This window comes from Canis aureus, chromosome 18, assembly GCF_053574225.1.
Source record: "Canis aureus isolate CA01 chromosome 18, VMU_Caureus_v.1.0, whole genome shotgun sequence".
In the NCBI taxonomy this organism is placed as follows: domain Eukaryota; kingdom Metazoa; phylum Chordata; class Mammalia; order Carnivora; family Canidae; genus Canis; species Canis aureus.
The window spans coordinates 49059980-49087102 of record NC_135628.1 but is presented as its reverse complement, the minus strand read 5'-3'; the positions used below and the strand labels follow the sequence as shown (position 1 = coordinate 49087102).

The 27123-nt window shown below is 37.8% G+C and overlaps 2 protein-coding genes and 1 long non-coding RNA gene across 27 annotated transcripts in view; 1 reads left to right on the top strand and 2 right to left on the bottom strand.

Moving 5' to 3' along the window:
* The window catches only part of ASB15 (ankyrin repeat and SOCS box containing 15), a 64303-nt gene extending 61695 nt beyond the window's left edge, over nt 1-2608 (bottom strand). For 19 of the 21 annotated variants that reach the window (XM_077857163.1, XM_077857155.1, XM_077857153.1 and 16 more), the window contains exon 1: nt 2050-2607. The gene's annotated coding sequence lies outside the window, so the exon portion shown is untranslated. Of the gene's footprint in view, nt 1-2049 lie in introns of all 21 variants that reach the window. The other 2 variants (XM_077857170.1, XM_077857168.1) reach the window with 1 other exon arrangement.
* Nucleotides 2609-2628: 20 nt separating this feature from the next.
* On the top strand, nt 2629-15148 carry NDUFA5 (NADH:ubiquinone oxidoreductase subunit A5). 3 transcript variants are annotated; one of them, XR_013357056.1, is made up of 6 exons: nt 2629-2807; nt 3120-3164; nt 5942-6058; nt 7469-7688; nt 11610-11675; nt 14966-15100. XR_013357056.1 is itself a non-coding variant. In XM_077857176.1 (5 exons), exons 1-5 carry the CDS (start codon nt 2787-2789, stop codon nt 15065-15067), a joined length of 351 nt encoding a protein of 116 aa, XP_077713302.1. In that variant the 5' UTR covers nt 2651-2786; the 3' UTR covers nt 15068-15148. The 3 variants fall into 3 exon arrangements, 2 of the variants coding, with proteins under 2 accessions (XP_077713302.1, XP_077713303.1); XM_077857176.1 differs by lacking the exon at nt 7469-7688 and having other exon boundaries at nt 2651-2807; nt 14966-15148; XM_077857177.1 differs by lacking the exons at nt 2629-2807; nt 3120-3164; nt 7469-7688 and adding an exon at nt 3808-3951 and having other exon boundaries at nt 14966-15148.
* Nucleotides 15149-15294: 146 nt separating this feature from the next.
* Nucleotides 15295-27123, bottom strand: part of LOC144289000 (uncharacterized) — a 231355-nt gene continuing 219526 nt past the window's right edge. For all 3 annotated transcript variants that reach the window (XR_013357057.1, XR_013357058.1, XR_013357059.1), the window contains 3 exons: nt 19058-19141; nt 17406-17496; nt 15295-15461 (listed from right to left, as the gene is read on the bottom strand). This is a non-coding gene — a long non-coding RNA (uncharacterized LOC144289000). The remainder of the gene's footprint in view (nt 15462-17405; nt 17497-19057; nt 19142-27123) is intronic.

The window sequence follows — 27123 nt, the reverse complement described above, 5'->3', positions numbered from 1 at the left end:
GACCTCCCTTATTGGGTAGGCTAGGGGTCCTCCACAGAAAATTGTATAAAACATGAGATCCAGATTTTAGCTCTAAGTCACCTGGCCTTGCTAATTTTGTTTACAGAAGAACTTCCTAACATCTGTCTGCTTCCTTAGCAGAGTTCTAACACTTACCCTCTGGGAACTCTCTCCCAGCTGAGAGAATATAATGCATTTGATGTCCTTGCTATTTACATTAAGATATTCCCAAATCCCTTTTCGATATCACAGATGCCAAAGTTGATTTCTCTTTATGGCCAATTCTACTGTCACCAGCCATAGGTGGTGGTGACTATCAAGCTATTAAGCCCTCTCCATACATAGCCTCACACTTCTGCAAATGGACTGGTTCAGAAAACCTACACATTTCCCCACTACATAGAAATGGTTAGCTATGCAGTATACCTTAGCCCGGATCAGCTAGATCTGTCTAGCCGTGGTGTCTTTTAAAAATATGGTACGTCAGAAGCCTGAACTCCTAAAGTTACAACAAATGAAAACACATGTATCTTTTATAATCACATGATTCTACATTCTAGAACACATCCACAATGACAAAAATTCTTAGAATCTGGAGGTACAGGGAATAAAGTTTGTGACCTCATAAACTTCCATTCATCCAAGTTCTGGTGATTATTTCAGCATTATCTGGTTTGAAAAATAAGGACATTTTCTCTCAATCCCACTATGGTTTCCTGAATCTAATCTAGTGTGTCCAGATATAAATGTCACCATGGCAGGAGCAAATTGATGCATCAGACAGTTTGTTCCAGTTCAGTTGTTTGTATTTTTTTATGTGTATACAACCATACACATGCCTGCTTGTATCTTTAAAATGCATATATGCACACATGTTAATATATATTTCCTCTGTCCTGAATTGTAACTGCGAATGATTGAAATACTAGAAGTTAGAAATTATGATGGAAGTTTTGGGGAAGCCTAATTCTTGAGTAATCTGAGCTGGGAAAATTATACCCCTATGGTTCATCTTTCTAGGGACAGCTATCCAAATGTAAGAGAGGAAGATCTGTTACTCAGTGTTAGTTTATAGGGTTGCTGTAACAAAATACCACACACTCAGTGATTTAAACATCATTAAAAGTATTAGCTCCTCTGTCTGGAGGCTGGAAGTCAGAGATCAAGTCAGTGTTTGGTTTCTTCTAAGGGCTCAGAGAATTTGTTCCATGGCTCTCCCCTAACTTCTAGTGATTTTCTAGAAATCTTTGTTGGTCCTTGTCTTGTAGAAGCGTCATCCCTACCTCTGCCCTCATCTTTGCATTACATTTTATATTCTCCCTGTGTACATTTCTCTGTGTCCAAATATTTCCTTTTAATTAGGATATCAGTAGTATTAGAGAAGGGCTTACTTTAATGAGCCCATTTTAACTAATTACATTTTTAATGGTCCTATTTTTATATAAGGTCAATTTTGAGATAGTGGGGTTTATGACTTCAGTATATGAATTTGGGGGACATATTTCATCCCATACAACTCAGCTATAGGTTTTGCATGTCTTCAAGTAACTCTTGTGAAATTATTCCCTAAAGTGATTATATGAATTCACTCCCACCAGCAGTATATGAGTCCTCCTGGTGCTCTCCATCCTTGCTAACACTTGGTATTGTCATTCTTTAATTTTTGTAAGATGGCAGTAAAATTATAGTTAATTTGCATTTTCTTGATTATTAGGGAGGTTGAGTCCTTTTGATGTTTATTGACTTTTCCTGTTTCCATTTTTGTCAATTGTCTATTTTCTTCCTTTTGCTTATTTTTCTATTGTATTCATTAAAAAATATAGTTATTGGGTGCTTCTTATGTACCAGGTACTATTTTAGCCCTTTCAGATATGGTAGGAAAAATTTTCCATCCATATATGGTTTATATTCTAGAAAGAGTGACACATATACATATGTATAAATACATGTCACTTTTTTGTAACTAACCATTTTTGGTTATTTACTTCCTCTTCCCTGCTACCACTGCACTCTAAAAGAGGTGCAAACCTCTTTTAGAAGAACACTTACCAACTGTTAATGCGTGTTTTCATCACCGTTCAGTAAATTCCAGGATGTGGGATCCTGCCTGAAAAATCACGTCCCGGTAACTAACACCTAACGCGTACTCGATAAATGTTTGCAGAGATACGTGGGGAGAAGTGCTGTGATCTGTTATCACTTCCCTGGGGAAACGCGAAGGTGGATGACACACTTCCGGAAGTGAAATGGAAAAGGGCTGAGCCAGGGAATGGCTTCACACCGTGAACTGCACTGGCACAGTAGACTGAAAACACCGATATCCTGGTGCTACGGATCAACCTTGGCTGCGACGAGATCACGGAGAGGACAGCTCCAGGGGACCACGCTCCTGTTACTACACGCTGCACCGTGCAAGGGAGGTTGAGGGATTCGCCAAAGGATAAGCCAGGTGCACATTCTGTGGTAGGTTTCTGGAAATTTGGAGCGTTTCCCTCCGCCTCCGCGCAAGCCGTCAGCGGTCGTCGAGGCAGGAACCCATTCGCAAGACGGAAGCCGCCCAACAGCTCCTTCCTGCAGCGCCTGCTCCGGACTCCGGTGTACTCATTGCGCAGGCGTCGATCCCCCCCCCCCCCCGGAATGGGCGGGGCACAGCCTCCGCCGGGTGGAGATCGCGAGGGGGGCGGGAGCTGCTTCCAAGGTGATAGTGTGGCGGCCTCGGCGCTGGATTGAGCGGGTCTGAGCCGGGTTCCCAGAGGGCTGCGCGTCCCCGGCCCGTCGGCGCTGTCATGGCGGGTGTGCTGAAGAAGGTGAGGCGAATGGAGGTCACTGCTGGGTTTTAGACCGTGGGGGTAGAGTCAGCCCGAAAGCCCCTCACCCGCGGTGGTGGCGGGGACTGGCGCGGGATGGCCGAGGCTGTTGGGCGGACTCGTTCTGCTGTGGCCTCAGGGAGGACGCACTCCGTAGCCCCGTTCTCCAGCCTAGTGGCTCCGAGAGACCGACAGCTGTTTTTAGGTCGGTAGTAGCCGGGGCGGGGGTGGGGGGTGGTAGGTCTCTCCTTCCTTAGCGTGGCGGGCGCGCGGAATTGTAAACAGCTTGAGTCGTGTTTTGTTTTTGAACAGACCACCGGCCTTGTGGGATTGGCTGTATGTGAGAGCCCACACGAGGTACGTTCCGTGCTGCTCCATTCCCGGATTCCCCAGGACGACCAGAACCCTGTGACCCTGGTAGAAAGGGCAGCGGGGTGCGGATATTTCAAGCCCCAAATCACAGGCCGGCCTGAGAGCCGCCTTGAGACCAGAACAGGGTCTCTCTCTCCTTTGTCGATGGGTCCCGTGCGCGTGCGTCTGCGCCTGCGCGTTCCATGACCTCGTTCTTTTTTTTTTTTTTTAAAGATTTTATTTATTTATTCATGGGAGAGAGAGAGAGGCAGAGATACAGGCAGAGGGAGAAGCAGGCTCCATGCGGGGAGCTCGACCTGGGACTCCAGGATCACACCTCAGGCTGCAGGCGGCGCTAAGCCGCTGTGCCACCGGGACCGCCCCATGACCTCGTTCTTAAGTCCCTTTTCTTGCTGAGTTTTTCCGTAGGCTTCTCGTGCCTTCACCTGTCCCGTTATGAGTACCCTCCCATACCTGTGTCTCCATGTTCCACCGCCCCCCACGCCCGCCTTGCCTTACCGCGTCTATCGCTCTAGCAGTTAACCCCTTGCGTCATCAGTGGGTCTTTCCCATCGGTCTTCAGAATGCTTCCATCTGAAAAGACTAAAGACCTCCCTCGCTCCTTTCAGTAATCACAGCATCTCTCTCCTTCCTTTTATAGATAACTCCAAAGAGTTATCTGGACTTAACTGTCTCCAGTTTCTCTTACTCCCTTTTGAATTCACTCCACCCAGACTTGGCTAGAACCGCTCTTTTCAAGGTCACCATGATCTCTGTGCTGCTGAATCGAATGGTCAGCTCACGTTTCTCATCTTAATTGACTCAGTAGCCGCACTGGCGACTTTTGGCACCGTCTCCATCAAGCGCTTCTGTGCTTGGGAATTCACCTAGTCTTCTGTTTTTTGTCCGTCCCCCCCCCCCCCCCCGCCCCCTTACTCTCATTGACTTTTCCCTTTCTGGTTATTTCTCATATCCCCACTTAGGAATTTTGGAGTTCTTAGACTTAGTTTTTGGAACTTTTCTCTATTTATGTTTGTCTCCTTGTCTGGACTCAATTTAGTGGTTTTAAATACTACCTATACACTGATAACTGTTAAATATCTGTATTGGGCACTGACCTCTGAGAGTCTTGTATATTTAATTGCTGAGTGGATATCTTCACTTGAATGTCAGACCAGCAACCCAAACTAAACACCCAAAATTGTGTTCCTATTCTTCTCCCTAAAAAATGCTTTTCTCTCAGGCTTGCTCACCTCAGTGAATGGCAGTTTCATTCTTGTGTTGACTGAGTTCAAAAACCTTGAAATCACGTCTAATTTCTTATTTATTTATTCATATGTATATTGTGAATATATATGAATGAAACTAGGTGTTAGTACCTATGGATTTTGTACAATGAAATACAAAGAATTCTTTATATAATGTATGTATATTTGTGATTATATTTACTATTTATGAACTCTTGTGAATTATGATCTGGTGTAACAGTTTCTTACCATGTAGCTTTACTACTAACTGCTGTATGTGAACTTGAAGTTCATTGTGCTTTAAGTTCAGTTCTCTTGTTCCTTTTCTTTTAAGCCTGTGTGAAACCTTCATTTTCATGACCAACTCAGTCACCATAAGCTGAAGTATTATGACTACATTTAGTTAAATTTGATCATTCCGATAATCATTGCTTTTATATATTTTTTTACTTCTTCAGAAATTCAAATGAGAAAAATGGAAAAAATCAATTTGTAGTGCTTAGGATTGCAATTTGAGAAGTAATGATTTAGTAAATGAGTTTATTTTCATTTTTTTTTTTTTTATTGGTGTTCAATTTACTAACATACAGAATAATACCCAGTGCCCGTCACCCATTCACTCCCACCCCCCGCCCTCCTCCCCTTCTACCACCCCTAGTTCGTTTCCCAGAGTTAGCAGTCTTTACGTTCTGTCTCCCTTTCTGATAATGAGTTTATTTTCAAATAGATCATTAGCAATAAGTTAGAATGCAGTTTTATTTTTACTTGTTACCATACCTTTGGCTTATATACAACCTATGTTGTTAATGCAGCATAAAAAGTATCCATTTTATACACTTGACCCTTGAATAACAGGTTTGAACTGCTTGGGTCCACTTATGTACATATATTTTTCAGTAAATACAGTATAGTATTGTAAATGTATTTTCTTTAAATGATCTGCTTTTTTTTTTTTTTAAGATTTTATTTATTTATTCATTAGAGACTTAGAGAGGCAGAGACAGAGGCAGAGGCAGAGGGAAAAGGAGGCTCCCCGCAGGGAGCCTGATGCAGGACTACATCCCAGGACCTCAGGATCACACCCTGAGCTTAAGGCAGGTGCTCAACCACTGAGCTCAACCTAGGTGTCCCTCATGATTTTCATAATAACATCTTTTCCCTAGCTTACTTTATTGTAAGAATATAATATGTGATAACATACAACATATAAAGTATGTGTTAACTGTTTATGTTATTGGTCAGGCATATACGTTATTGGTCAGGTTTTGGGGGAGTCATAAGTTATATGTGGATTTTCAGCCATGCCAGTGATAGGCTCTCTAACCTCAGCGTTGTTCAAGGGTCAACTGTACTCACATTTTCCTTCAATTATAAAGGTAATAAGGCAAAGACATGAAGAAATTATAACAAGGAAGACTTAAATGCTTTTTAAAAAACAGATGTGAATCTTTTTGTAATTTGTGAGACTTTTTAAAATGTTCTGTTGAATCTTTGATGATACTTTAAACTGGAAATGTATATGATTTGTCTTTTCAGAGGTTAAGAATATTGTACACAAAGATTCTTGATGTTCTTGAGCAAATTCCTAAAAACGCAGCATATAGAAAGTATACAGAACAGATTACAAATGAGAAGCTGAGTATGGTTAAAGCGGTAAGTAGCTGACTTGATTTTGTTTTCTTGGATTTATGGTTTCCAATGCACCATTAAAAAAAGTTAAATTGCTTCCCCCACCCCCCCCCCCCCCGCTCTTCTATTCTTCTGTGCTTTTCTTCCATCCTTTTTCCCTTTCATTCAGCAAATTCCCGTTTACTAATGTTTTCCATATGTAAGCCACTATTAAATACTGGAGTGAAAGAATAACATCATGTCCCTTCTCTAAGTTAACATTGTAGTACATCTCTTCTTTATCAAGTCCTTTGTTGATTGTTGACTTATCTATAGATATATCAGTCTTTACCTCTTTTTGTAGTTTCAGAGTAGAGAAAAATGAAAGTAGAACACAAAAAATGTATGTTGTGTTTAAACAAAACGGTTAGAAAAAACTTGAAAAATGCTTATTACAGAATTACCAAAAATTATATCTTTGTTGGACAGCCCTGGTGGCTCAGTGTTTTAGTGCCGCCTTCCGCCCAGGGTGTGATCCTGGAGACCCGGGATCCAGTCCCACATCAGGCTCCCTGCATGGAGCCTGCTTCTCCCTCTGCCTGTGTCTCTGCCTCTCTCTCTCTCTCTCTCTCTGTGTATCTCTCATGAATAAATAAATAAAATATTTAAAAAAAAGAAAACATAATTACTTTATTAAAAAAATTATCATTGTTATGAACTGACTGTGTTCCCTGCCAAATTATATGTTGAAGCCCTAACCCCCCAGGGTGGCTGGAACATCTATAGAGGTAATTAAGGTTGATGAGGTCATAAGATTGGCCCTGATTCAATAGGATTAGTGTCCTTATAAGAGACAGCTCTCTCTGCCATATGAGAACACAAGAAAAAAGGTAGCTGTCTGCAAGCCAGAAAGAGAGCTCTCATCAGAAACTGACCCTTTTGGACCTTAATTTTGGACTAGCAGTCTCCAGAGCTGTGAGAAAATAATTTTTTGTTGTTGAAGCCGCACAGTCTTTGGTATTTTATTGGCAGCCCTAGCAGACTAATACAAGCATTTTACAGGTCTAAATCAAAGTCCTTAGCTAGACATACCATAGACTGCTGCTAGTTCTTTTATGCCAAACTATATTGCACTTTTGTGCAATTAAAATTTTAAAGTATTACATTTTCACACTAGCAATTATTCATGGACTTCTGTAATTATCCAAAAGTGTTTATAAACTCTAAAAGTAATTTACATATATGTAATAAGTGACCCTATTATATTTTTCTTATTATTAGGTTACCAAAGTGAATAATTATTTTTCCTTAGGGATATGGCAAAACAATGAAATTTGATTTGAAACTTTTATTCTTAGCTTGGCAGTTCTGAAAGTAACTTACAAAGTCTCTAGGGGAAGGTTCAGCATTTATTTTGATTTCATGTTTTCTTTCTTTCTTTTCTTTTTTTTAAAGATTTTATTTATTCATGACAGACACACAGAGAGAGAGAGGCAGAGACACAGGCAGAGGGAGAAGCAGGCTCCACGCAGGGAGCTGGACATGGGACTCGATCCCGGGTCTCCAGGATGGTACCCTGGGCTGAAGGCGGCGCCAAACCACTGGGCCATCAGGGCTGCCTGATTTCATGTTTTCCTTAAGGAAAACGAACTGGTGCATATTTTCCCATCACTGAGTAAGAAATTTCCTTTTTTCTTTTCATGAAGTAAAGCTCTTTCAACATTTTGAATCTTTCCCTGCTTTCCTTCTCTATAACCTTATTCTGCTTTATCACTTTTTTCTTGTTTTAGCCTTTCATTTTGTTATCTTCCAGATAACCTCAAAATGTATTTAGCTTATTCCTATCTTAAAAATAGAACTGTTATATTTATATCTTCTTTTACTTCTGCCCTATTTTTCTTTTCTCTCTTAACCATTGTCAACCAAAGAATAGCTTACTGTCATTACTTTCACTTACTAGTTCTAAAATAGTTTTCTCTGACTGGGCTTTTTCAGTTGCCTTGTAACTTAGTGGTCTGTATATAGTTCCATTATACTTCATTACGTGCCCCACACTGTGAATAGAGTGATTTTTTTTTCCCCCAATATATAAATCTGATCCAGATTCTTCCTGCTTAAAAACATTCTTATAGTTTCCTGGTTAGTGTTTCTCAGAGGCTGAATTTAAGAATGTTTGCTGAGTTAGTTGTATGAAACTCACCTCACTACTTCCATCTGCATGGCTCTGATGTACAGCCAGGTTTGGGAAACACTGGCTTACAGGATAAAGTCCTTAGCATGTATGGAAGGTGTCCCAAGATCTGACTCTGGGTTATCTTCTCAGTCTTACCTTGTCATTTCCTGTTTTATACCCTGTATTTCAGCAACCAAACTGCTGATAGTTATGTGAATTACATGCGATTTAATTTTGTGTTTCTTTGTTGTATTTTCTCTTCCCTCTAACTGGAATCCCCTTAGCTTATCTTTCTGGCACTTCTTACTCAGTTCTCAAGATGTGTTACTTCTCTCTGAAGCCTTTTCTTACTCTCCTAAATAGAGATTGAGAACTTCCTTGATTCTCTTCCATTGTACCTGTCACACTGTATTTTACTTATGTTTTATATTCTGGTCTGTAAATTACTTTTGATTGATGATTGCATTCATCTTTGTATCCCAAGAATCTAGCATAGTACCTGGTGCTTATATAAGGTCCCATAGAAATGTTTGTTTATCCAAAAGGCTAAATACAAAATAGTTTTTAACAACCTCAGGTACTGCATGATAGTTGTATCACCAATTCCTGTTTTTGGTAGAATGATTACAGATTTTTAACCCTCAATAGAGTCCCACACAAAGTCTTTAGTAAATCTTGTTATGATTATAAAACATCTACTTACTAAGCCTAAAATGGAAATAAAAGTAAATATTTTTTCAGATTACACTAGGGAGATAGAATATTGGTGAAAAGTATTGGTTTGTGGCCTGTCCAAAATTTTCTTCTCAGCTCTAATACTTATTTGCTGAGTGACTGTTGGCATATTGTCCATTTCTCTTAGTTTCCTCATCTAAAACTTGGGTATAATAATACCTGCCTGAACACTTGTTAGGACTGAATGAGATAATATATGTAAAATATATGTAAACCATGTACTGATCACGCTTAACATATGTGATGGTAGCTTATTAAGCTTATTACGCTTAATGACATTCTGCCATTGGTAAATAGAAGTCATCGTATTGACTTAGCTTCAATAAGACAAATTTTGAATTGTCTTCCTACCATAGGATTCTCTTGAGTTGAAATTACTGTTGAACATTCCTTGCCTTCTTTTCTTCAGTCTCCTAGATCTCTTAACAATGACCAGCTTCCCTGTTTTGTTTTCAAATTTTGGCTTTAAGACTCAGTTAATTCTGAGGTAAACAGTCTTTCTCAGACATGTTCATCTGCTTCCCCTTCCTTCTTTTCCAACTATTTTTACTTATTCAAGGAACACTGAATGCCGTTCTATGCCATGTATGCCTGTAGGCATGGAAGCTAGTGCCTCTATGACAGTGAACAAAACATTAAAATCCCTGCCTTCTTGGAGATTACACATTCATGGTGGGAGGCAAAGAAGTAAGTAAATAAAGAAGTACATTACATAGCGTATAGAAGATAGTTAAAAACAGTGAAGGAAAATGAAAAGAGAGTGGGTATGTATCAAGTGGTGAGGGATATTACAGTATATATTTGTTTCCTGTGCCTGTTCTAATAAACTTGGTGGCTTAAAACAATAGGAATTTATTCTTTTACATTTCTGGAAGCCAGGATTCTAAAATTAGTATCAAAAGCCCAAATCAAGGTGTTGACAAGGCTGCATTCCCTTTAGAGATTCTAGGGTAGAATCTGTTTCTTGACTCTTCCAGCTCTGGTGGCTTTCAGTATTTCTTGGCTTATGGCCATATCACTCTAATCTCTGTCTCTGTAGTCACATTCCTTTCTCATCTATGCATAATTTCTCTCTGCCTCTGTTTTATAAGGACACCTGAAGTTGTATTTAGGGCCCACTTGGCTGATTTAGGATAATCTCTCTGTTTCAAGATTCTTAATCACAAAGTATTTGCCACACAAGCTAACATTCATAGGTTTTAGGGATTAGGTCCTGTACTTTTGTGGGACATTATTTAGCCTACCACAGTATAAATTATTATCAAAGTTGTTCTAAGAAGGTGATATATGAACAAAGACTTGGATGGAAATGAAGGAACAAGCCATGCAGTTATCCCTGGTCAGCCAGCAGATGCCCTGAAGCAGGAACATGCCAATTCCTGTAGAAAATATCTTTTTTTTTTTTTTTCCCCTTCTTTTCATTCTGTGAGCCAAAAAAATCATCCTCTTTATACTTTACTTACATATTTATAAGTATGTATAGAATATAGAACATGGTTTCTGGCTCTCACAAAGCTCAGTTTACTAGCAATAAATACATGTCATTGTATTTTTCTAGTACCTTTTTAGCATTATTTAAAAAAAAAAAAAACACCTTGTATTGAAGAACAATGTACATAAGGAAAGGAGCAGAAATCATAAACGTAGAGCTTGATAAATTTCCACAAGTCACACCCATATTAACACCAAATCAAAAAAGAGGACATTTCTAGAATGTCCAAACCTGCTCTTTCCCCTCTTAAAGATAACTACTCTTCTGACCTCTAACACCACAGATTCATTTTGCCTGGTTTTGTAACTTTTTTTTTTTTTTAGCTTTTTATAAATGGAATTATCAGTCCGTGTTCTTTTGTGTGTGGTGTTTTTTTTTTTTTTTTTTTTTATTTTTTTTGTGTGTGTGGTTTCTTTCACTTAATATTATGTTTGAAAGAATCATCTATGTTCTTGCATATAGTTGTAATTTATATATTCTGACTGCTTTATAGTATTCTGTTATATCCAAATACTATGATTTATTTATTAATTCTCTATATATCATTTGGATTCTAATTTGAGGTTATAATTTGTGCTGTTGTGAATTTTTTTTTTTAAGATTTTATTAATTTATTCATGAGAGACACACAGAGAGAGGCAGAGACATAGGCAGAGAGAGAAGCAGGCTCCATGCAGGGAGCCCCATGTGGGACTCCATCCTGGGACCGCAGGATTACGCTCTGGGCCAGAAGGCAGGCGCTCAACTGCTGAGCCATCCAGGCATCCCCTGCTGTGAATATTCTTAAACATGCAATTTGGTTAATGTATTATAAATTTCTGTTTGGTATATACCTAGGAATGGAATTCTGTGTCACAGGGTAGCATTTACCTCACATACTAATGCTCTCAGAGGAAATAGAGGAAATACTAAGAAAATAAAGTAGTATTTTAAAATCTGTATTTTAGAAAGACTAAATGGATATCATATTTCTTAATCTTGATCAGCAGTTAATATTAAGACAGAAAAGCAATAAAAATAGAGAGATTAGACTTTCCACCAGATTGTTGGCAAACATTAGTAAGGGTATAATGAAAGAAAAACTATGTTTGCTATAATAAGTGCTATTTTATATTCGTGTCTTTTTAATTAGGATGTTGAAACATTCAGATATTGTGTTCCTTTTTTTAAATCTTTTTTTTTCCCTTAAACTATAGGAACCAGATGTTAAGAAACTAGAAGACCAACTTCAGGGTGGCCAACTAGAAGAGGTGATTCTTCAGGTAAGAAAAAGTTGACTGTTTAGATGTTTGGCTTTAAATGGTCAGAGGCACTGTGCTTAAGAGACACAAAATTGACATCTCAGAAAAAAAGGAAAACTAAGTTTCTTTCTTTATGTCAGCTCTCAATACAAGAATAATTACATATAGGAAATACTTCAATTATGTACATGTCAATTAAATATCAGTAATTTTAACTTGAATTTATGAGGCTTCTGTTGGAAATTTGGAGTTTAATACACCTTGAATTTCATCAGCGTGTTTTTGTTAGCCTTTAGTTCAAAGGAGTAACACAATAATACTGTTATTTGAATAATTTTATCTTTTTAGATAGAAATACTTTTATATATTAAGGGCTTAGCATATTTTTAATATGGAGAAATACAGATATTTTGAACCATAAAATCATAAAATTAAAATGTACTTTTGACTTTTAGATTAAAATATCTATGCCTTTTTTTTTAAGTCGTGCATTTTTCCCCCCAATTATAAGTAAGGTTAAACTTAAAATATGTTCCTGTATTTTGTGTTTTATAAATTCTATAATTAATCTTTTAATTCTATCATTTGTTTTTAATGTTTTTCTTCTATATTTCTTTTGCGTGTTTTTTAAAATAAGAGAGATTAACTTTAAACTCTTGCAATATTATTTGAACTTTTTTTAGTCTTTTCTTTGCCTTTTGACTTCAACTGGATATTTTCTTTCATATATAGAGAAAGAAATATATTTTCTTATATATATTTCTTTCATATATTTTTTAAAATTTTTACTTGGTCAAATCACTCTCCCCCTTTGCCTCACCACTTCAGCTCCCCCTCCCATATTATAGGTTTAGATGTCTACCCTTATAAGCCACCTGATATTCAATTGTTTCATTTAATTTGTACATTTTGTATGTTTTAAAAACAGTTATTTTTTGAGTTTTATTAAAAGACAAATGAAAGGTGATTAGGGAGGTATATCACCAATAGACATGATATATAAATTCAGAAGAATTGTTAGATGGCTCTGTTAAAAAGAGGAATAGGGCATTTACACAGTTTTTTGAATGTAGACTCAATCATTCAAAGGCCTTCTATTCATTTGCCAGCTGTTGTACCATGTGGGAACTTGCTGCTAACTTATTATTGTCCTTTTTCTGTTCCTCTTTCTTTTCTGTCAGATTTTACTTTGATCATGACTTTAGTTTAACTGATACACTAATTTATCATGCAGTTATAGACTCAGGGTACAGTTAGGTATTTTTAAATCAGCTGTGCAGTTCTCCACATTTTCACAGACAGTATTAAGGTTAAATTTTAATAATGTTTTACTTAACCTAATATATTTAAAATATTTTGAAACATATAAAAATATTGATATATCTCACATTCTCTTTTTATTCTAAGTCTTTAAAATCTTCTGTATGTTTTATACTTGCAGATCTGAATTTGTTTTTTTTTTTTTTAAAGATTTTATTTATTTATTCATAGAGACACAGAGAGAGAATGAGAGGCAGAGACACAGGCAGAGGGAGAAGCAGGCTCCGTGCAGAGAGCCTGACGTGGGACTCGATCCAGGGTCTCCAGATCTGCTGGCTGCCCAGCAGATCTGAATTTGAACTAGCTGCATCTCAAGTGCTTACTGAATAGTCACATGTAGGTAGTAGCTACCATTTTGGACAGCCCATTTCTAGAGGGATAGTAAATAAGGTAAAGGTACTGTGTTAGAAGCCCAGGAAGAAGGAAGGAGTAGGTAACAGGGGTCACGTGTACCTGGGTCCAGCTACCTGAAATGGATTGACCTTAGTGATATTCAGGGTCAGGTACCCTCCCTACACTACACAATGCCTTGGAGGCTTAAAGAAAGCATGAATGGTCAAGAGACCCAAGCCAAAGAGCAGTCAGGGAAACAGCCATCTTTAGGGATATTTTTAATCAATATTTATGCTGTTTTCTCATTTCAGCATCAGTAAATCCCTCTACCCTCAGATTTCTGTTAATGTACTTTTTAACTCACTGTTTATTTTAGACTGTTACTGGAAACATAGATGGGCTATTTGGCACCACTGGCATTAGATGAAGCATTGCCTTTTCTATAGAATTACAGCTTGTGGGATCCCTGGGTGGCTCAGCAGTTTAACACCACCTTCAGCCCAGGGCATGATCCTGGAGTCCTGCGATTGAGTCCCACATCAGGCTTCCTGCATGGAGCCTGCTGCTCCCTCTGCCTGTGTCTCTGCCTCTCTGTCTCTCGTGAATAAATAAATAAATAAAAATCTTAAAAAAAAAAAAAAGGAATTACAGCCTGTGACAGACTCTGGCACTTACTCTGTATTTGAATTCCTTCTCTGACATCCTGACAAGTGTTCTTCTAAATTGGCCAGAGTTGTCTTAGGTCTTTTTGTTGTATAAAAAAATGTGAAATAAAAAGATAAAAATGTCAAATATTTATAAATTTGTTTGAAGAAAAAAGGTAAATGTAACTTAATGTAAGGAAGTTAATTCAGTCAGTAATTTTTATGCGCCTATGATATTCTGCATTCCATAGATCACTGTTTTACAAACTGTGGGTCTCAAGTGGTTATGGGTCAAGAAATCAGTTAGATGGGTTGTGGCTAGCATTTAAAAAATATAATAGAAAATAATGTGTCATAGCTAGTAAAGGTAATGATATTTTTAGTTTTGTTTCATTCATATGTGTGTATTTTAGATCCCTTAGAATTTGTTTGTTGTATTTTACTGTGGGCCATGATAAAATAGTTTGAAAGCCATTGACATAGATACTTCTTATTCCCAAAGAATTTATAGTCTAATGGCAAAACAGACAATTAAGATTGAAAATTCACCAGGTAAACGTTTGAACATTCTAATAGCAAATTTTAATCAAATAGAAAAAGATCAGGGGATCCCTGGGTGGCGCAGCGGTTTGGCGCCTCCCTTTGGCCCAGGGCGCGACCCTGGAGACCCGGGATCGAATCCCACGTCGGGCTCCCGGTGCATGGAGCCTGCTTCTCCCTCTGCCTGTGTCTCTGCCTCTCTCTCTCTCACTGTGTGCCTATCATAAATAAATAAAAAAATTAAAGAAAAAAAAATTTAAAAAAAGAAAAAGATCAAAAGCTATCCTTTCTAACTCATGGTTGTCTAGCTATGAAAATTAAGGTAATTTTGTTAATAATGTTCAACATTTGATGGTAGAACAGCTTATTAGATATTAATATGAAAATAGTTCTAATTATATTTCAGTCATTAGCTATGATAAATATCTGTTAATCAGTGTAATCAACTGATCTTTTAAAAATTTTTATTAACAGGCTGAAAATGAATTAAGTCTGGCAAGAAAAATGATACAGTGGAAACCATGGGAGCCTTTAGTGGAAGAGCCTCCTGCCAACCAATGGAAATGGCCAATATAATCATCATTAAATGACTAGTGTGTTGATGGGAAATGGATGTAATTAAATGTTCTGTTATATTAAAAAAATATTTCCATATTATTGACATCTTACAATCAAGAAAACTAATACAGAATATATTTAGGAGACTTGTTAAAATTAATGACTATGGTAATAGGGTCTTATGAATTCAGTTTTGACATGTAAAACATTCATTCAAATTATTTCAAAGATGTTCTCTCTCTCTCTTTTTTTTTTTTTTTGTTTTTGTGTTTTATTATGTATTTCAGAGAGGCTGTGTAAATATTTGAAAATTAATTGGAAAAATCCCCATAGATTTTCAATGCAGAGACCATAATCATAATGTGAAATATTAGTAGTAGTATCTTCAGCACATCATTTAGTGGTTTTTGTCCTGAAAAAAAACAGATGAGATACTTAATTATTGTTTAGACAAATTTATACGTCACTAAAGAGAAGTAGTAAGAGTAAAAACTGTCAAATTATAGTTGTACAGTTGAGGAAATTTATTTGGTATTTGAAAGATTTATTTATAGTGGGAATTGGAAAAACTTTTCCTTCTGTCTCATTTAAAGAAGTTAACTTTTTGTTATTTAGCCTTTAGTTTTCTTGATCAACCAAAGTACTTCAGGATAGAGATAGAATTTATGTAAAAGGAGAGACACCAAGAGTTTCTTTATCTGACCTATGGATAAGTTTATATCCAGAGCATTCAGTCATACATGGGTTATAACTTCAAAGTGGAATCATTAAGTTTTCACTAAGTTCCAATATGAATGCAGTTGGCTATCAAACTTTTTTCTTTTCTTTTCTTTTTTCTTTTCTTTTCTTTTCTTTTCTTTTCTTTTCCTCTTTTTTTTTTTTTAAAGATTTATTTAATTATTCAGAGAGAGAGCAAGAGCGGGGCAGAGACACAGGCAGCGGCAGAAGTAGGCTCCATGCAGGAAGCCCGACGTGGGACTCAATCCCTGGTCTCCATGATCATGCCCTAGGCTGCAGGCAGTGCTAAACCGCTGTGCCACCAGGGCTGCCCCACCCATGGTTTTTTAGTGCCATCGTGAACTCTATGACTAAGTGGAGGCACATTGTCAACTTCTCAGATTGACCTATTTCCTTCTTCGAAAAAGAAGTAGAACTTGTGATTCATAACTTCCTTTTCAGTTCTGACATTTGCTTTAAATATAATACATTATAAATGTAAAAAATACATGAATCTAAAGCATATCAACATAAATACTTGCAAGCAAATTTCCTAACCAATCCTTTTTTTTTAGTCCTTTGAGCACATAAAAACAGGAAGATAGCTTGATGTGGCTTTATCAGACTTTTTAGCTCCACTTATTCCACGATTCTTGGGTGTCATATATTTTACCACCAGAGCTCCCATAGCTGTTAATAAAAAGGGACCATATTGATGTTTGCATTAGAAATGCTAGTGGTAGAATAATAACAATATAATAATAGTAGCTAATATTTGTTCATGTTTGCCAGGCACTCTTCTAATTACTTGACTAATTTCACTCTTAAATATGCACTACTCATAAAAGTGTGATCCTGCAAATGATCTGTATTTCTCCAGATAAGGAAACCAGAATTCAGTGTGAGTAGTGCTCTCCTACAACTGTAGGCACCTGTAGGCAATGTGAACACCTTGGAAAAATAGGCAAAGAAATGGTATAATAATCACCAAAGTCTCATAGCTAGTAAGATGTGGAGCTAAATTTTGAACCTGGACAGTCTTGCTCCAGAACTCCCGTTCCTAACTATTATTTTTTTATGAATATTCTTGGGTTGCTGTCACTCCTGCCTGTACCATCTGGGCTGTACCAAAAGAGCCTATTTCCTGCTTTCTTGATTTGTTTTGTCCAAATAAGTATAAAAAATATGAACAGCGGTAGTAAACTGGATTTCATTTTGTGCAAAAATCTTCGTATGGATTATAGGTAGATAATGTTAACGGGATAGGCGTTTAAAAGGCATTGCCCTGTGGTCCATGTTTTTACATTTACTAACTGCTATTCCCAACTGCCCATACAAACTTACACCTGATAGTTTTTACTCTTTCAAATGTTTTCTGGTTGCTTCCTCTAACTTCCAGAGTAAGCTTTCCTGATTGCTTTACAAATGATTCCCATTTAAAGATCTTCAGGGTTGCTGAGAGGCTTCTAGACTAATTTAAGTAACTTTCAAAATGACCCATTTCAGTTCCTCCTAGGTTTCTCACGTTTCATTCAGATTCACCCACCAATCAGCAAAATACATCAGACACTTCAAAAGAAAAAGAAGCAATCAATTTGAGCTTTGCAGACAAGAAAATGGCAGCAAAGTTGATACATACTCTGAGCGCAGAATATTCAAATTTCTCCCATTCTTTTCTTTGGAGTGGGAATGATTTATATCTAAGATGATGGTACAATTTATCATTCAACCTGGTTTTGAGAGAAAAATGAAGTATTAATAATTTCATAAAGGTAACAGGTATAAACTATGAGTACCATGGACAAGCAGAGTATGTGGCATCCACTGGAGTAATGCTCAGTGTTGAGGCCTGCCATCCATTCTACACCAGAAGTTGGGGAAGTAGTCCTATCTGAATAGAAAGGATGTGATGTCAGCAGTGGCAGCTATTGTGAGCCACTAGGCCTCAGGTTTCATTGTGTTCCTTCATTTTCTATTCTCTATTATTCTACTCTGATCCCCTCCCCCAACCCCCAGGTTCTCAAAATTGGGGAATGGAAGAAAAGGAGTTTATCTTTGTCATCTTTTCTAATCCTAAAATGCAGTTAGAGAAGTGAAGCTAATTGAGGTTTTTTGCTGCTATTATAATGAGAATTAAGATACTAGAAAAAAGTGAGAGCAGTCTTCTGTCAAATGGAATTCAAGATTCTTTCTTAGCTAACTTTGGGACCTACTATAATGGGAAGGCTTACTTTGTTGCCATCAGAAGTTAAGTCTTCACCTGATGCTTTGGCAGGCTTTTCAAATATTCCCTTTGGGCCAGCTCTTATAATTCCTTTTAACCACCAAGATGGTATTCCAAATAGTCTATGTTCTGTTATCCAGGAACTCTCCCATGAAGTCAAAGTGATCAGTTTCACTGTTCTCAGAAGCCTAGATCTTCAGGTCTTGGAGAACCTTGCTTCACATGTGCTCCAACTACAGAGCAGACATAGAGTCTGTATGTCACTTCCTCAATTAGCTACATCAGGCCTCTCAATCACTGGAAGACAAATGGCTACCCTCATGTTTTCTCTGTCAAACGGAGGAAGTCAACAATGTTCTGTGTAAGAAAATGCCCATGTCTTGGCTAATGTCAGCCATTTACCTCCCAGGTTGCATGGTTACATAAGCAAATAGAAGTTAAAGAAACCTATGCACATGTGTTCTGGGATCTAGGATGAAGTAGCAAATCATGAAACATAATAAGCATTTTCCATCTGAGGGTAGAGTTTCCTTTAAAACTCCATACTTAATGTTATTTCGGCCTATGCTACCATAATAGTAATGTTTTGAGAAAAAGGTAAATAAGATAGCAGTTTGGCTTGCAGGAGGATGAAGAGGTTTATTTTTAATAGAATTCAAAAGAAATCAAAGTGGGGATGTGATATGTGCTTTGAATTATTGATGGGAACTGGAGAAATTTATTTAAAAATTTTTATTTAGAGAGAATAAGCCAAAACTCTAGTTAGTGAAGGAAAGTAGTGAGAAAAATAGTGAATTAGAATAGGCTGTCCCTAAGTCCTAGTCTTCGCATGACAAAAGTTTTTTTTTTTTTTTTATGATAGTCACGAGAGAGAGACAGAGAGACAGAGAGAGAGAGAGGCAGAGACACAGGCAGAGGGAGAAGCAGGCTCCTGCAGGGAGCCCGATGTGGGGTTCGATCCTGGGTTTCCAGGATCACGCCCTGGGCCAAAGGCCGGCGCTAAACCGCTGCCCCACCCAGTGACCTCCTAAGTTTGTTTCTTATTACATGTCTAATGAGGGACTTACATGTCTAATTAGGGACAGTTCTCGAATGAGTCACACAGGGATCTGGGCTGAGGATGATACCACTTCAACACATGCTTCCATAACCTAGGGCAGCGAGAAGGGAACATACCAATCACACATAGAAACAAAAAGGAAAAAAATTTTTTTGAATTTGACATGAACTCCTAAATTAGCTTGCCATGCATTGCTAATGAGTTTTCAAAGTAATCTTTAGGTTTATATTAGTAGCTAATTTTTTGTAGTGTGCTGAAATGTAATTTATGATGGATTAGCTTCTTTATATGATTCTGTAAATGAAAAGCATTATAGAGATTCTTTTTTCGGACTTCTCATGATCTTCAAATATGTTTTTTTTCAGGTGAACATTTTAGGCATTTCTAAAGATAAACATTACTATTTTATGACAGAATATTTCATTTTACTCTCTTTTTCTATAACTGGAATGTTGATTCCTTTTCTTAGAGTAAAACCAAACTTTTTTCATAACTCATTTGGAAGCAAAATCTGACCTGAATTTACATAAAGTTATTTGTGGTCTTTATCTTACTTAATACATGATATGAGTATATTTTTGTACAGAATTCTTAATGTATTTGATTCTGGACTACTGCCCCAGACCTACTGACAGTAGAATATACAGTATAGGTTAGTATTTACCTTTCAAAAATCTGAAAAATCTGAATTCAGACACATCCGTCCCGGTTTCAGCAAAGGGACTATGGATCTGTATTTATATAGTCTCTAAACAAGAGACTATATCATACCTCACAGAGGTATGATACAAATTTAATCCAGTAGCATCGTTTTTAGGTTTTCCAAAATCTAATATTTTTCTAATTCATTTATATCAAAATACATTTTAGCTTAGAGTAACAATGGGGAATACTTTGAGATGCTTGATTTCATAATGCCACTAGGTGGCATCTTTGTAAAAATAAAAGCACATTAAAAAAAGTGTTTATTGTGTAAATCAATACTGAGATAAAGGTAGATGTTTCATGAGAAATAAAGATAAATCATTTTGGGCAATAAATCCTAAGAAAGTGCAAAAGTTTATTGTGAAAGGTAAAATATAAAATGAAATTTAAAAATTAATTTTCCACTTTCAGAATTGAATCTTTTTCCTATTGGTTATTTTCAGTTTGCATTCACGTTTATTTTGTATAACCAAACAACTATATATTTGTATGTTTATATATGAGTGTGTGTGTGAGAGAGAGAATGAGAGATTTTGATATGTAATAACCATTCCCACCTGCAGACACTACCTCAGAAGCCTACCAATTAAGTTAGGCACATCTATTGTAAGATTGAGTTGTGTAAGATCATCTCCACAGCCAACTATAAACTAAAATATGAATATATTTTACAGAGGAGACCCAGAAAGGTGTTTAAAACCAATGAAATTCTCATTACTAGTAAAATTTAAGATTTACTTGGTTTACCCGTAAAGGACTAACACTAGCAGTTATATGAATGCTTCACCCTTCTTTCTCTGCTCTTTATGAATGTGTGAAGTCATGAAGTGATTTAAACACATCTGTTTTTATTAAAAACCATTATTAAAGCCAGTTATATTTGAAAATATGCATATTTTATATTGTTCTGGTAAGACATCTGCCATAAAATGGAATTAACACTGAAAAAATGACACTGGATATTAGGAAGTTATTGGGGAGATGAGAATGCAATTTCAGCAGAATAGTATAAATGAATGAAGATATTGAGTATTATGAAGAATAGACTTGTAATTATATACAACAAAATCTTTAATCACTTAATCTTACATGCTTTTTAAATATCAAAGGGTGTCATATTAGTCAATAAGATCCAACAGTACTTTAGAAGATTATTCACCATGACCAAGTGGGATTTATCCCCGGGATGCAAGGGTGGTTCAACACTCGTAAAACAATCAATGTGATAGATCACATCAACAAGAGAAAAAACAACCATATAATCCTCTCAATAGAGAAAGCATTTGACAAAATATGGCATCCATTCCTGACCCAAACTCAGAGTGTAGGAAGAGAGGGAACATTCCTCAGCATCTTAAAAGCCATCTTTGAAAAGCCCACAGCAAATTTCATTCTCAGTGGGGAAACACTGAGAGCCTTTCCCCTAGGATCAGGAACACAACAGGGATGTCCACTCTCACCACTACTATTCAACATAGTACTAGCAGTCCTAGCCTCAGCAATCAGACAACAAAAAGAAATAAAAGGCATTCAAATTGGCAAAGAAGCAGTCAAACTCTCTCTCTGCAGATGACATGATACTGTGTATAGAAAACCCAAAAGACTCTACTCCAAGATTGCTAGAACTCACACAGCAATTCAGCAATGTGGCAGGATACAAAATTAATGCACAGAATTGAGTGGCATTTCTATACACTAACAATGAGACTGAAGAAAGAGAAATGAAGGAGTCAATCCCATTTACAATTGCACCCAAAAGCATAAGATACCTAGGAATAAACCTAACCAAAGAGGTAAAGGATCTATACCCTGAAAACTACAGAACACTTCTGAAAGAAATTGTGGAAGATGTAATGAAATGGAAAAACATTCCATGCTCATGGATTGGCAGAATTAATATTGTGAAAATGTCAATGTTACCCAGGGAAATTTACACATTTAATGCAATCCCTATCAAAATACCATGGACTTTCTTCACAGAGTTGGAAGAAATAAGATTTGTATGGAATTGGAAAAGACCCCGAATAGCCAGGAGAATATTGAAAAAGAAAGCCAATATTTGACAAAGCAAAGAAAGAATATCCACTAAAAAGGTATAGACTAAAAAGGTATAGTCTCTTCAATGAGTGGAGTTGGGAAAATTGGACATCCACATGCAGAAGAATGAAACTGTACCATTCTCTTACACCATACACAAAGATAAACTCAAAATGGTTGAAAGATCTAAATGTGAGACAAGAATCCATCAAAATCCTAGAGGAGAACACAGGCAACACCCTTTTTGAACTTGGCCACAGCAACTTCTTGCAAGATACATCTATGAAGGCAAGGGAAACAAAAGCAAAAATGAACTATTGGGACTTAATCAAGATAAAAAGCTTCTGCACAGCAAAAGAAACAGTCAACAAAACTAAAAGACAATCTACAGAATGGGAGAAGATATTTGCAAATGACATTTCAGATAAAGGGCTAGTATCCTAGATCTATAAAGAACTTATTAAACTCAATGGCAAAGAAACAAACCATCCAATCATGAAATGGTCAGAAGACATGAACAATAATTTCACCAAAGAAGATGTACACATGGCTAACAAGCACATGAGAAAATGCTCTGCATCACTGGCCATCAGGGGAATGTAATATTACTCAACCATCAGAAGAGACGAATACCCACCATTTGCTTTGACATGGATGGAGGGTATTAGGCTGAGTCAAGTAAGTCAATCGGAGAAGGACAAACATCATATGGTTTCACTCATATGTGGAATATAAGAAATAGTAAAAGGGATTATAAGGGAAAGGAGGGGAACTGAGTGGGAAAAATTAGAAAGGAAACAAACCGTAAGAGAGTCCTAACTCTGGAAACCAAACAAAGGGTTTGGAAGGCGAGTTGGGTGGGGGCATGGGCAAACTGGGTGACAGGCACTAAAGAGGGCACTTGATGGGATGAGTCCTTGGTGTTATACTATATGTTGGCAAATTGAATTTAAATTAAAAAATGTAATAAAAATGCAAGAAATGAATAAAGACTACTGATAAGCTCAGTATTAGAGCTTACCTTTGAACAACAGAGGTTTGAACTACATAGGTCCACTTACACACATTTTTTAAAATAAATATAGTATAGTGCTCTAAATATATTTTCTCTCCCTTATGCTCTATGATCTCTCTAGCTTACCCTACTGGAAGAAATCAGTTTATAATATATGTAACATACAAAATAGGTGTTAATTGACCGTTACCAGAAGCCTTCAGCAATAACATAAACAGTAGGTGGTCAGTAGTTAAGATTTTGGGGAGTCAAAAGTTACGTGCAGATTTTGAAATACTCAAGGAGTTGGTGTCCCTTAACCCCCCACGCTGTTCAAGTTCAAATATATACTCCAAAAGTAATTTGGTGTGGGTAGCCAATATATACAGAGTAATCTCACAACACCATCAAAAACAATGAAAATGGTACAATAGAGTGGTTATCAATACACTTCCAACCAGATATGAAGTCTTCGTTCATCTTGAGAGCTACCGATATATGTAAAACTTGCTCTGTATTAAAAGATGTATAATACGGCAAGTCAGTGACCTATCTGCCCTCTTCATTTTGATAGACCACACTCGGTGATAGATCTGTTTTTAAAAGATTCCAAAAATATCCAATGACACATGAAACAAAATGATATAATCTTCAATAATTTTACTTAGTTGACTTATCTTAGATATCAACAGTACTAAAATCTGCCCAAAACTAATTAGAAAAAAGAAAATGCATTCTCACAAAAGAGAAGTTCTCCCCTGGTGGGGAAGCCAGCCTTAACCCAGTAAAAATCCATAATAGAGAACCAGGGGAAAAAGGAAAATAAAACTAAGATTTAGAGTAGTACATTTCCACTAGATCTGTGAATAAAGATACAATTTCTAATCCATAAAACATTTAATATCTTAATACAAAAGATTAGGAAAGTTCCATTTCAAAATACATTCTATTCAAAATGTATACACATTTTATACATTTCTTTTTTAAATATATATATTTATTTATTTATTGATGCTCGATTTGCCAACATATAGTATAACACCCAGTGCTCATCCGTCAAGTGCCCACTCTGCCTGTCATCCAGTCACTCCTCCCTGCACCCACCTCCCCTTTCACTCCCCCTTGTTTTGCCACCTCACTTTCCCCCCTTTTTGTTATAATCTCTTTCATTATGTCTTATATTCCCCATATGACTGAAACCATATGATGATTGTCCTCCGATTGACTTACTTCACTCAGCATAATACCCTCCATCCACGTCGAAGCAAATGGTGGGTATCATCTCTTCTGATGGCTGAGTAATATTCCATTGTATGTATAGACCACATCTTCTTAATCCATTCATCTGTCGAAGGACATCGGAGAAGGACAAACATTATATGGTCATTCATTTGGGGAACATAAAAATTAGTGAAAGGGAATAAAGGGGAAAGGAGTGAAAATATCAGTGAGGGAGACAGAACATGAGAGACTCCTAACTCTGGGAAAGGAACAAGGGGTGGTGGAAGGGGAGGTGGGCAGGGGTTGGGGTGACTGGGTGATGGGCACTGAGGGGGGCACTTGATGGGCCGAGCACTGGGTGTTATTGGCAAATTGAACTCCAATAAAAAGAAGGTATTAACTCTGCCATTGTAGAACAAAATGAAGCAGGGAAAACAAAAAACATAAAACAAAAAACATAAAACAAAAACAAAAACAAAAATGGAATTTTTTAGCCTGATATATAAAAACGAATTGTAATGGAAAAAAGAAAAAAAATTTAAAATAGGGGTACCCTCTGGTTCTATGTACTGTAAGTCCCTCGACTTCCCTGGAGCTTTCCAGCGCTGCTCAGCCAAGAACTTGCTCTTCCCCTGTCCTTCCAGCTCGTCTTCTGGGGGGGGGGGGGGGGGGGGGCACTGCTGTGCTGACTCTCAGGTGTGTGCACCTGGGGGACCTGCCCCCCACCTGCTGGTGCCGGGCTCAGTGGGAGCTGTTGACCCCGTGAGGCCCCTGTTCCCTGGTGGCTCCTCCCTCCCAGGCACACGGTGACACCAGGAGGAACGACAACACTGACAGCGGCCAGGTCCCCAGCCCTGGCGTCAGCTCCCGCAGTAACCGCCGCATCTCCCAGTCCGTACTGGCCTGGATGCTGGGGGCGGGGGAGGGGGTTGAGGTGACCTGCACAGCCGGGGGGCGCCCGGGGCAGGAGCGTCCTCGCTGTCCTGGGCCCTCCCCGCCCCCGCCTGTCCCGGGGGAGCGCAGGAGCCCGGCTGTGCCCCCCGCGCCCTGGGCTCCCGGCCTGCGCCCCCCGAGCTCCTCCCAGAGCCCCGCAGCCCCCTCCGCGCGGAGCCGCCGCCTGAGCTGCTCCCGGGGCCCCGCCGGCCTCGCGCTCCAGCCCTTGACCGAGCTCGGCCCGCGGTGTGGGGCGCTCTCCCCCGGGCGCACCTCCCCGTTAGTGCCCCCGGGAACCTGGAGCCCCGCCGCCCCTCCCGGGATCCCGCCCGATTCCCTGCTGAGCGCCTTTCGGTCTGGGAAGGATCCGGTGCGGATATTTAAAGTTCCCGCTTCTCCCGGGCGGGGCCTTCCGACCCCGAAGCTCCCCCGCCCCCAAACTTAGCCTGGCTTCTCTATTACCCTCTGCCTCCATCCTCCCACCCTGCTTGCCCCTCCCCCACTCAATATAAATATGATCTTTGAGAAAAAGTGTTAAGAGTGGAACTACCCTACAACCCAGCAATTGCACCACTAGGTGTTTACCAGAGGAATCTGCAAGCAACTGTATGTTTACAGCAGCACTATTAACAGTAGCCAGACTATGGAAAGAGCTCAAGTGTCCATCAGCTGATGAATGGATAAAGAAGATGCGCATATATGCATAATAGAATATTAATAAGCTATCAAAAAGAATGAAATCTTGCCATTTGCACTGATGTGGATGGAGCCAGAATGTATTACGCTAAGTGAAATAAGTCAGAGAAAGAAAAATACCACACAACTTCAGTCATATGTGGAATTTAGGAAACAAAACAGACAAACAGATGAGAAGGGGGGAAAGAGAGAAAGGGAAGCAAACCATAAAAGCCTCTTAATGAAAAAACAGAGTTGATGGAGGGAAGTGGGTGGCAGATGGACTAAATGGGTGATGGGTATTAAGAAGGGCACTTGTTCTGATGAGCACCGGGTGTTGTATGTAAGTGATGAATCACTGCATTCTACTCTTGAAACCAAATTATACTCTATGTTAACTAACTAGAATTTAAATAAAAATTTTAAAAAAGACTCCAAAATACCTTTTAATGGGAGTAAAACAGCATATACCACAGATGCCCATGAGGTGTCCAATAACAACTACAGCAGACACAGCAAATTAAGCCAGCATCTCAAACCATAGTCTCCAACATACTTTCCCAATTGACATTTCTTCTTTCCTAGAATAACAACTGCTGAAAAAGGGCCCAAGTGCCTACAAAACTCTTTTTGAACGTTCAGGTACCATCATAATTTTAAGCGCCAATAAATTCTGTAAGAGTAGTCTTTTCTGTTGTGAGATGTATGATGACAAACTTACAGACAAAGTTTTTTAAAGTTGAAATACTAAAATCAGGTAGTTCTACATAAAAGAAAAGATGCTTACTTTGAAAAAAAAAGTCAGGTTTAAATCCTAGTGCCAGCACTTATTTTGTATTCCAATAATGTTATACAAAAACAAAACAAAACAAAAAAACCAAACTTATATCCTATCTTAAATCAAAATCAATTCCAGATGGCTTACAGATTTAGATGCAAAAGTGCTGGGAGAAAATACAGTTGAATAGTTTTAGTATGTTAATAAATAACATCTATGTATAACACTCCTGTGGGTTAAAATTTTCTTGGTTTTAAATTTACAGGTCCTGTAAATTGTGACATAATTATTTGGAAAAGTATCTTTGCAAACCTAAGTTAAGGATCTGAAATAAAATCATCCTGGATTTAGAATGGGCCTTTAAGCTAATAAGCAATGTCCTTATAAGAGAAAAAAGATTCAGCAGGACACAGGGACACTGAGAAAAAGGCCATGTGAAGATGGAGGCAAATATTCAAGTGAATATTTAATTATTAAATATTTATGAATATTGAAATATCCTTCCATACCTGGAATAAATCCCACCTGATCATGGTAGATGATCATTTTAATGTGTTGTTGAATATTGTTTGCTAATGTTTTGTTAGAGATTTTTCTACCCTTTTTCTATCAGGGATATGGGTCTATAACTTTGGTGTCAGGTTAATGTTGATCTTGTGGAATGAATTTGGAAGCATTACTTCATCTAGTTTTTTGAAGTAGTTTAGGAAAAATAATTGTTAATTGTTAA

What these genes read in the sequence shown, in the direction of transcription:
- NDUFA5 (XM_077857176.1), top strand. Translation starts at nt 2,787, where the DNA reads ATGGCGGGTGTGCTGAAGAAG. An exon ending in TGGCGGGTGTGCTGAAGAAG is followed by an intron (nt 2,808 to 3,119) that starts GTGAGGCGAATG and finishes GTTTTTGAACAG; the next exon opens with ACCACCGGCCTTGTGGGATT. An exon ending in TATGTGAGAGCCCACACGAG is followed by an intron (nt 3,165 to 5,941) that starts GTACGTTCCGTG and finishes TTGTCTTTTCAG; the next exon opens with AGGTTAAGAATATTGTACAC.